Source organism: Lathyrus oleraceus, chromosome 4 (genome assembly GCF_024323335.1).
Source record: "Lathyrus oleraceus cultivar Zhongwan6 chromosome 4, CAAS_Psat_ZW6_1.0, whole genome shotgun sequence".
In the NCBI taxonomy this organism is placed as follows: Eukaryota; Viridiplantae; Streptophyta; class Magnoliopsida; order Fabales; family Fabaceae; genus Lathyrus; species Lathyrus oleraceus.
Genome location: NC_066582.1, coordinates 274,262,634 through 274,273,925, shown reverse-complemented (window position 1 = coordinate 274,273,925; position 11,292 = coordinate 274,262,634). Strand labels below are relative to the sequence as shown.

General features: G+C 33.9%; 1 protein-coding gene and 1 pseudogene across 1 annotated transcript; both read right to left on the bottom strand.

The window, feature by feature from the left end:
- Positions 1-3,029: 3,029 nt before the first annotated feature.
- Positions 3,030-5,860, bottom strand: LOC127137062 (cytosolic sulfotransferase 11-like; annotated as a pseudogene).
- A 99-nt stretch (positions 5,861-5,959) lies between these two features.
- On the bottom strand, positions 5,960-9,140 carry LOC127137060 (casein kinase 1-like protein 4). The gene is made up of 9 exons (XM_051063557.1): positions 9,095-9,140; positions 8,948-9,039; positions 8,724-8,846; positions 6,984-7,076; positions 6,787-6,857; positions 6,539-6,600; positions 6,401-6,451; positions 6,197-6,294; positions 5,960-6,118 (listed from the first exon to the last, which is right to left on the bottom strand). Exons 1-9 carry the CDS (start codon positions 9,138-9,140, stop codon positions 5,960-5,962), a joined length of 795 nt encoding a protein of 264 aa, XP_050919514.1.
- Positions 9,141-11,292: the final 2,152 nt, after the last annotated feature.

The following is an 11,292-nucleotide window of genomic DNA, read 5'->3' as shown; positions in this document are numbered from 1 at the left end:
ATGAACATGTCCACCAATTCTCTGTCAGTCATAGGGGGTTTGACTCTGCCAGCCAAATCTCTCCACTTTTGAGCATATTCTTTAAAGCTTTCTTTAGATCCCATAGTCATATTCTGCAACTGTAGCCGGGTAGGTGCTAGTTCAGAGTTATACTGGTACTGTTTATAGAAAGCTGTTGCTAAATCAGTCCAGGTGCGGATGTCAGAGCTCTCGAGCTGATAATACCATTCCAACTGTGTGCCAGACAGGCTCTCTTGGAAGAAATGGATCCATAGCTTCCTGTCAGTGGTATGTGGCTGAATCTTTCTCACATAAGCTCTCAGATGCATCTGAGGACAAGACGCACCATCGTACTTAGTGAAAGTGGGGATTTTGAATTTGCGAGGAATGGTCACATCGGAGACCAGACCCAAACTTTCGAAATCCAGACCGGGCGCCTTCTGACCCTCCATAGCTAGCATACGTTCTTCCAGCAACTTGTACTTATCATCTCTTGGAGAGTACTGTTCATTTTCATAATCTTCATCGTCATCCTCAGGGTTGGAGAAATCAGCATTCTCTTCCTCTGAATCATTCTCCGCCCCCTCTTCTGGACCATTCGGGATTCCAAACTTGACTCCTACGGCCTGTCCTTTACGCCTTCTTCCCGGGTTAATGAAACTCACAGCTTTCTTGTCTTTCTTCTTTTCGAGTAAAAGAGCCTTCAGTTCCTCCTGCCCCTTGGATAAGCTTAGCATCATCTCCTTGAATTGAGCATTCTGAGTCTGGAGATCTTTGACAGTTTGTTCGAGATCCATTTTTCTGTTTGTAATCGAATTGTGAGAACATTGAACTTGTAGAATACCTGTTATGCAGTGTTATGTTATGTTATGCAATGCATGAAATGTTTTCAAGGACTTTTGGAATTTAACTTTGCGTAAATCACCAACAAGAGAGAAATGTTTATTGCTAATTTCTTTGATCAATGTTCATTACAAAAGGAATAATAATAAAAATACAATGAAAGCTCAAGTCTCCCAGGGGCGACTTCTTTTTGGGCGAAGATACGCATTGAGTCTTCGTTCCTCATTAAGCTGACTGGTAAGTTCTAACACTTTCTTCCTTTCTGCGACGAACTGAGTCTCAAAAGTATCCCTTTCCTCTCTCAACTGGATCCAGGATCTCTTTAGTTCCTCAACATTGGTAGGCATATCTGGATAAGGAATGATCTGAGGAGCACCTCCTTCAGCTTCAGGTTCGACAATCTGAGGTCCGATTGCAAGATATGGCATGACAAGTTCACGAGCTCTGGCGCGTACCCATCTGAGATAAGGTTCCATAGGAATAGAATTTTTCTGTCCTAACGTACCTCTCTTCACCATGCCCCAAGCTCGTACAAATCTTTGATGGAGGCCTCGGGAATCGTTGTCATAGTCGAACACAATGCCTTCGATGATCATTTCATGTGGACCATCTCTTCGAGCACAACCAAACTGTCGCAGAGCTAAAGCAGGATTATAAGTAATACCTCCTCTTATTCCTAGGAGTGGTACATTAGGGAACTCGCCACAACGGTCAATGATGGTAACATTTTCCTTGAACTGAGGACACCAACAGATGTCTGGGTGGGAGAGCGACATTATCCTTTGAGACCATTTCAAATTCTGCTCGTTCTTCAAGACTGATTGAGGAAGGTGCAAAATAAACCACCTAGACAACAAAGGTATGCAACACATGAGAGTCCCTTGCTTCTTCATGGTACGAGTGTGGAGGGAATGCAAAATGTCTCCCAGCAAGGTAGGTACAGGGTTATGAGTGAGAAATATCTTAATAGCATTCATGTCTATGAATTGGTCTGGATTAGGGAATAACACCAAGCCATAGATTAGCAATGCCAGGATGTCTTCGAAAGCACGGACATTCATAACTTTTAAGAATTCTCGGGCCTTATTTGTCAGGAATTTGGCAAGTAAACCCTTAAATCCACTCCTTGTTACCCAATTAGCTTCAATGTCGGACTTCGTCATGTGTAAAGCTGCGGCAACTTCTTCAGACTTCGGAACCTTTTCTAAACCACTGAAAGGTATTTGATCAAGGATAGGTATCCCAAGCAGTCTGGAGAATTCTTCCAGTGTAGGTACCAACTGATAATCTGGGAATGTGAAGCAATGATGTTTAGGGTCGAAGAACTGGAATAAAACTCTCATCATATCTTCTTTGAAACCTGTGGTAACCAAATTGAGGAGAGAACCGTGTTTCTTGATGAACTGGGCATGATCGGAAAGTTCTGACACTAAGTTTCTTGATGAACTGGGCATGATCGAAGATATGTATACATTGTGTTTCACACATAATCTTTATCTGACACTTTTAAGTGTTTGATAATCTTATCAAGACTAAAACAGGAACTCTGATATCAATTGAAGGTGGCAAGAAACACAAGAACGAGTATTGAATTAGGTTTCTAAAAATGAAAACTTTTTAAAACCACCACAATCAAACAATAACACGAACAAGAAAAATAACATAGTTATTTTTATATTTGTTCACTTTTATCATTCTCTTTAATATATTAATTAATTTTTGATTGATGTGAAATTTTATAAATGTGGCCTATATGATAATAGATTTTAATAAAACGGTAAATTGTATTATACGAACATAGGATCAAAAGTTATTGGAGGTGTCATTTTGTTAAGTTTGATACATTGGTATCATTTGGTCAGAATTAACTAATTAACTAACTGACTAACTATATATATTACCTCTCTACATTTATTAAATAATTAAAATTATAAAAATTTACAAAAATGTGAAAAAAAATTATAAGTAAAATTTTATTGACGGAAACGGACTAAAGTAGCCGAAGATCTCTGGTGCAAAGCTGAAAAGAAAAACTAGAAAAAAAATCAAAGTAACACAATACAAACAAAACAAAAGTGGTATCAACAAAATAAAGCACATTACAACGTAATAATAATTGAAATATCTCATATTCTAAAACTTCAACCCATGGTTAAGAATTTTTTTTCTATGATAGCATTTATATACTAAATCATTTCTGTTGTAAGTAGACTTTTCCAATCTCCAACTTGGTCAAGACGGAAAAAAGTTTTGTTTTCAATTTCATAAGATGCTTTTTTCAAATTTATTGACTTACAAGTTACTCAACTTCTCAAAACTACACAAATTTAATATATCAGGATCCACACCTTTAAATTCTTCGTCTTTGGAGAATGGACACTCCAAAAATTTAGCAATCTCTTTTAAATAAAAATTAGTTCTTATTTTTGTTTCATATTTCAAAAACATAATTTTCTTTAGACTTTCCAAACTTTTCTTTCAATATCCTAACACATACTCCCTAAAAGGTCCACAAGCAGTTACTCCTCTACAAAAACTCTAAAAAACATTTCTAATGGAAGAGTTCCCTGCTTTTTGGTCTTGTCTTATTTGAGAAATGCCACAGTGAAACAAAAGTGTCTTTAGGATGTTTACATAGATAGACCACCTTGCAACTCGAGTCTTTCACAGATTTTGACAATGATTCATAAGGTAGATGAGTCGAGAAAAATCTCAGAAGAGATATTGTTTGAAGATCAGGAACTAAATCATTGTCGTGGTAAATGCCAACCTCCCAAAAGGGAACAAGATCATGAGGGTTTTTAATGAGCAAAGGATAATCGCTATGAATATTTAGATATTTGTTGCGGAGAGTTTCATGATGTTCTATGAATATTAGATCACTTTTACTTTGATTATATTTAATTACATTGATTAAAAAAATTATTATAATATATTTATAATATATAATTTTTAAATGATTTTATAATTTGTTATTGTTGGTAAAAAGTACAATTTTATGTGGTGGATAAAAATTACTTTTGCCCTAATAGAGAACTGAGTGAACATAAAACGTACATGTTTGTTTTTAATGATAATTGTTTATAGTACATGTTTATAGTATGTGGATCAGACCACTATCATAATTGTTTATAGTACATGTTTTGGACCTTTTCATATTAGGTAATAGCATATGCCTAAAGGGGCCGGACTGCTATAATTGTTTACACGACCATAAAAGAAGTCTCAAAATTTGAATCATTTCAAATAATCATTATTAAAATATGAAAAAATTGTGTTATAATTACATTTTTATTAATAAATTTAATAGAAAAAAAGATTTATTTGATTTGTTATATATATATATATATATATATATATATATATATATATATATATATATATATATATATATATATGACGTGTCGGTCTAAGAATAATGTCATATGGACTATATCGCCATACAATAGTGTTATCTCTCATTAGTCAAGAGGGAAAAGAAATTCTCCATGATTCCTTTATAAATAAGTCATCAACATTTCATAAACTCAATGTCAACCCCTAAAAATATTTCATCCCAAAGATGAGAGAAACACAACTTTTATATATATATATATATATATATATATATATATATATATATATATATATATATATATATATATATATATATATATATATATATATATATATATATATATATATATATATATATATATATATATATATATATGATAAAAAATATCACGTTGATATAGAACCTCCCACCTCCCGTTAGATTAAATATAAAATATAAGAAATATAAACCAGTTAATAATTTTCAAGATTTGAAGCGAATAATTTATAAAATTTAAAAATGATTAAGGACTTATTTACCAATTTTAAAAAGTTTAAAGATGAGTTTAAATTTTTTATAAAATATAAGGATCATCTTATAAAATTCGATAAATTAAAAATAAATAATTAATATTCGGAGGAGTAATTGCAAATTATATTTTTTGATTAAATTTAAAAAAATTTAAATTTAATTTGAATAAAATATTTTATTAATTAATGTTATTTTAACAATTTTTTATATTTTTAATCTAAAAAATTAATTCATTTTAAATTTCTTTAAATAATTATTTTCTCTAATTAAAATGTTTCATTAAAATAAACTCTTACTTTATATTAAATTTTCTCTTCTGATTTGACTTGTGTATTATGACGATATTTTTGATGTCGGTGGTGCCCTAAAGGGCAAATAATGGTTCTGCAAACATGTATAATACTAGAGAAATAAATGAGTGAACATATAAAATGTACATGTTTGTTTTTAATGAGTAAGTAAGTGGCAATAACTAGGGCTGGACAACGGGCCGGGCCGGGCGGTTTCGGGCCCAAAACCCTCACCCAGTCTAACCCACGGTTCATATATGAAGGCTCATTTCCGCCCAATATCAACACGGTTTGGACGGGTTCGGTTTGTGCGGATTGCGGGTTTGTTTAAGCGGTTTATTCGGGTTATTAGGTTGATTCATTTTAAGCCCAATGACACATTTTGAGTATTTGTTCAGAAACTAAAATTATTCTTATCATATTAAAATTAATAATAGGCCAAAACTCAGATTGAACATTTTAAAGATGATACAATATATAATACAACTATGACATATTCAAAACTTACAATATACAAATTACTACAACTATGACAAATTCAAAGTAATATCCACCGATAGTCTAACTATAATTAATTAATGAGCTTTACTTTGAATGATTCAATGATGTCTTCAAAGATTCATCCTGAACAAATGAAACCAATAGAATATAACAGTAAATAAAAACATAGATAACATCATATGAATTCAATAATTATGAAGTCACTAAATGACCATGAGTAACAATAATTACCATTGACAAGTGATAGTAGAAAACGACTGAAAGAAACTCTTTTAGCATATGCAGTAACATATAGAGTACACTTGTATAACCTATGACAATGAGCCGTTGACTTACTTACAAGCCTATGACTATGACAATAGAGTAGGAAACGAATCATGTATCGGTTTAGTTTTTGAAATTGTTGGCTCCGGATATGATGGATCAACCAATGGGAAAAAAGTGAACCAAAATGCAAATTGACATCTTAAACAAGCCATTACTTGCATATGATAAACAAACAGCCAATACCTTTAGAAGTGAATAATTCACGAAACAGGCGTCTAAAATATCCATAATCTGGTCGTTGATCAAATGTCAAGGAACGACAATAATGAAAGTAAGAAGCGAACTCCACAGGATACGATTTACAAAGTACCTAGGAACAAGAAAATTGTAGTCAGGTGTTAAATACCAGAGGGGGTATGTAACAATGGGAAAAACACAATCTGCGTACCTCGGTGCGAATTGATAACTTCGTTTTACAAATCTTTTCATATTTTTGTGTTCTCGTGGCAGCTTGCAGACCCTGCCAAGCAAGGATAAAATACAAGAGTCAAACAGTTAAGTCCTACATTTACCGAAAAATCCTTAAACAATTGATACTCGCAAGAATCGGTGAAAGTAGAATCAATAGGATGAGATATGCCTTCCTCTTAAAAGTACAAAAGAACATAACCAAGATACTCCAAATCATCTCTGCGACTTTGTTCTGAAGAAGTAAAACCGAAATTGTGATGGAAAATTCTAGGTTGCATATATAGACAATAAAGAATGAGAAACTCGTTTACGTACTAACCAATTCCTTTATGAGTATTGCAACTCGCGTAACGTGCAGTTCCTGTTAAGTTTTTGTTCTCTCTAGATGAGTTTATCAAGGTAAAACAAAATATTAAGCAACACTAACATGGCTAGATAAACTCAAAACGATAAGGCACAAGTTACTAAGATGTTTTGTAACCGAGTTTGTTTTTCATCGAGAAAAATGACTAGCAATAGAAAGATTCATCGCTTATCATCGAAATTAAAAATCTCAAAATCTTATACCTGTATGGAATGTGCTTGTAGCTGATAGGATCTCTATATCCTTTGCAAAGTCCAAAATCAATCATACAAACCTGCGAGTGTTGCATATTTCATAAATCATCGTATAATAAAATTTGGAAGTATAAAAGAATTACAAAATGGGAAAGCTATTCTTCATTTAAGTTTGCTAAGAAATGAAAGAATAATAATGAAGCTACCTGATTTGCTTTCTTCCTAAGACCCATAAGGAAGTTATCTGGTTTGATATCTCTATGCAGAATTCCCTTGGAATGTAAATACTCGATCCTCGTAAGTTGTAGTCAAAGAAATAAACTAGGGTTAGACCTTGTTAGATTAAACAGTTTAATTAAGCGCTTATATAGTATTAGCGCTTATCAAGTTATCATATAAGTGCTTTCATATAAGCTATATGCATTTTTTCTTAAGCTATCATGGAGAGCTTATGGAAATAAGCTAAAACCAGCATATTGTTAGGGACCAATTAGTACTACTTTTTATATCATTTTATTGGTCCCTTTTACCAAGTTTTGATGTAATTACACACTTTTGTTCTTATTAATTTGTATAAATGCAATTAGATTTAATTTATTTTGTTTTGAATAGTTATTTCACAGATTTTTCAGTTTTTGTAGAACTTTTAGATGAAAAAGCTTTTGGAATGCAACACCACATCTTGGATGAAGCTTGCCAAACAAGGAAGCTGGATAAGCAACAGTTCGCGCCGCGAACTGCCTTCGCGCCGCGAAGGCTGCGAATCCAGCAAGCTGGTTAAGGGCCAAAAGTGCTGTCTTTCAGGAAAAAGTTGTTTGCCATTTTGATGTCTGCCTTGGAATAGCTTTTCTGTTTTGGATGAGAATGACTAATTAAGGAAATGTCAATCCTTTTTGTAGAGAAAAATACATTATTCTAGGGATTCATTCATTATCATTCACACATTGACATTGAAAGATTTTTGTAAGAGAGAAAAACAGAGTTTTTCTTCTTTAACATTCTGCTTTGTAACAATGGTTATGAGGAGCTAAACTCCCTTTTGTCAAGATTGGAGGTAGTAGCTATTCTCATATGTTTATGTATTTCATTTGATTTATATATATGATAAAGATTGTTGATGTATTGAATATTGTTTTTTCCCTAAGTTGAAAACCAGATTTGAGTAGTTGTCGAGAGAGATTATTTGAGTCTTGACATAAAACAGATTTTCAAGTAGTGAATAAGTTGTAGAGATAGATTTATTCATTACTCTTCTTTGGTATTAAACATTAAAGATTGCTATATTGATAGTTAGGTGGAGAGATCGTCTAAGAATCAATATAGTGATTATCACAATATCATTTAGACATAAATGACTTTGAGAGGATACTTGAACATCATCAATAATCTTAAATCTATATAGTTATCATAAGGAAGCATAAGCATTTGAAATAGTGAACTCCAATCTTGCCAAGCTTTTATATTTGATTAAAACCATTTTACTGTTTTTAGTGACATTTACTCACAAGATAATTTCCAAACAAAACACCTTTGTTAATTTCTAAACTTATAACAAACCGGATTATAGAACGGCGGTAATATCAACCAATCTCTGTGGATACGATATAAAAATATTTGCCGAAGATATACTTTTCAACACATATAGACATGTTATAAGCTATTTCCATAAGCAACTAGTTTACCCATTTTCCTTTAACAAGGCCAACAGAACAAAATACAGATATTGCAAACAAAAATTAATGGGATAAAACAGCATTCTATATGTAAAGAAGATCAAAACGGCATTTCTATCCCATTCTAAATTAATCTAACAAAATAGAAACCCGGTTTTGTTTAGATTAGTTTATAACTTATGAGAGCAGTTATATTGAGATGTGTATTTAATACCTAGCATATAGAAAATCTCTTATAAGTTTATTAGGTGCTTATAAGAAAAGAATAGTTACAGCATCTTCCATAGAAGCACGCCAACCCTGCATCGAAGACAAACCGAAGCGAAGCATGCCATTCTCACCATCTTTAGAGGCCTTCTCAGTTTTTGGAGCGCTCAGGTATATCCCCATCTCAAACTGCAATCACAAAACACACAAAAGAAAAAAACCAACATTGAGTCACAAAAGAACTATGCACTATCAATCACATTAGAATGAAAGCAAGAAAATGATAAAACGATAAAAAGAGTGAAATACCAATGCTCAATGACGACAACAGTTTGGGCAGTCTCTTCTTTAACAGCTCCAGAGCCTTCACCTTCTTCTTTCACTTCCCAAACGGATGGAGTGATGGGGAAAAACTTAAATATAAAGCAAAATAAAACCTGTAGAAACTTTAACAGGCTCCAATGGCAACCAACCAATAGGCATTGGTAAGTTTTGAAAAGACACTGTCATACGGTGAACTGACTCGGGGTGTTTTGCTTTTTATCGCAATGTCGCGGATAGCAAGAGTCGCCACCGACTTTTCTTTTATCCAATAAGGAAAGGTGGAAAAGAACAGGAAAGACCTCAATAGATTTTGGGTTCGGGAGGTACATTATACAAAGGGAAGGTATTAGCACCCTTTGTATCCATGGTTATCCATGGGCTCTTAATTGCTGGATCACTTATATTTTTGTCTGAAAAGTGTTCGTGAATTGTTAAAAAAAATGTTTCGAAAAAAAAGAATTTAACTTTGTAATGATTCTCGTATGAATGTATACAAAGTATTTATCTCGTTTGATTTTGAAAACGGTTTAGAAAAATGTAACTTGGTAATGATTCTAGTATGAATGTATACCGAGTGGTGATTTTCTAGGATTTGCAAAGTGTGAGGGGTGGGAAATGTTTTAGGTTATGATCCAGCAATTGAGAGTTATACCTTCCTAAGGTCGTTATGAACGTTTCCTATCCTTATGAGGGTAAAACTGTCCTTACTATTGAGAAGTAAGTAATTTTACCCTTTGGATGTTTAAGGGTCATCGTAGGGTCATCGATAGGTCATTGAAGGCAACAATTGTAAGGATACCTTAGCATTCGAAGGGACGATCATCATTTAACCGTAGGCTACACCGAAGGGTCATCGAGGGACGAAATCATATATTCGAAGGCAACATCCGAGGGACCATGATTTATTTTATGATGATTTAATCGAAGGGTCTTTGCTAAGTGTATCCCCACATTCGCGGGACATGACCGTAATACCGTAATATCGTAAGGCAAAAGAGAGGTCCAAGATCACATATTTAAAGTCCATATTTTAAAGTTAATTAAGTAATTAGGGTGAATCTCCACATTAAAATCAATACATTAAAAATAATACATTAAAATTAATACATTAAAATTAATTAATTAAAATTAATTAAGCAATTTAGGACAGCTCTTCACAAGGGTATCCCACAAATAAAGTGGAAGACCTAAACAACAATCTTTTCCTGGGGTGTGTGAACCTTTGCAACATTTAGCAAACGGGTTAGAATACCAAATCAGGGTGCAATCGAGGATTACACCGCAAAAGAAATCACAACAGTAATATGATCAGATAAACAATGTCTGGCTATGATAAAACATGAATGAAAAATCAGAATAGAAAAGTCGGCTACTGTCAGGTTCGCGCCTGCCTCGCCTAGCGAAGGCTTAGCGAATACTCGCTTCATGCTCGCTTAGCGATGTGCTAGCGAGCGACTGCGGATTCTGGTTTTGATATCAGTACAATTTCAACCAATTTTATGCCTTATGGCTTTCATTACAACAATTATATGGTTAATCATTTAAGGTATTCAAGTGCACACTACAATTCACATGACAAACTTAAGATATTTTCATAAATTTAATCATAATGCCATATGCAAATTAAGAACATAAGGTAGTAATAGCAATGCCAACCTGTTTGTAATCGAATTGTAACCTTGAATTGGCCGACCGGATCGAATTGAGCGGAAGTGACCTTGCTGCCGCCGACTTTTCCTTCAGGGTTTCTCGGAATTCTCAGGGTTAGCCTCCAGGGTTTTCCGTCTGTGAGCGCGAGGGTTTGCTTGCTAGGGTTCTCCTTTCGTCCTTTTTCGTTCTCTTTTCATTACTGAAGTGCTGGTATTTATAATGCTCTTTTTCATGACCTAATGGGCTCAGAATGAAGCCCGAAATTTTCTGTTGTCTGTCAGCTTCGCTAGGCGAGCGTGTAGCGAACGTGTAGCGAACGTTCGCTAGGCGAGCGTGTAGCGAACAGGCCAGTTTGGGCCATTTTCTGGATTGGGCCATTCGTGAGCTGGGCCTTTGTTCCTTTAAGATCAGTGTCATAAAAATGAGTCGGAGTGCCCTGAAAAATATCTTGAAATATTAATGGGCAAATTTTGGGGTATGACAGACACCAACTTCACAAGAATTTTCAAACCAGAGTCCTACATATAACCATTGTTACCAAGTCTATTAGTTAAGAGAAAAACCAAGAGATGTGTAAAAAGTATTAATGTTTCATCATTTACTAGTTGCCATAAGAGAGAGAACAAAACTCTTTGATATAATAAACCGTTTCATCACTTCA

Bases quoted from the DNA above. Each gene is read 5' to 3' on its own strand.
- LOC127137060 (XM_051063557.1), bottom strand. From the start codon at position 9,140: ATGCCTATTGGTTGGTTGCCATTGGAGCCTGTTAAAGTTTCTACAG. The intron at 7,077-8,723 runs GTAACTATTCTT...TGACTACAACTT, and splicing joins GTGCTTCTATGGAAGATGCT to ACGAGGATCGAGTATTTACA. The intron at 6,601-6,786 runs GTATAAGATTTT...AAACTCATCTAG, and splicing joins TACAAGCACATTCCATACAG to AGAGAACAAAAACTTAACAG.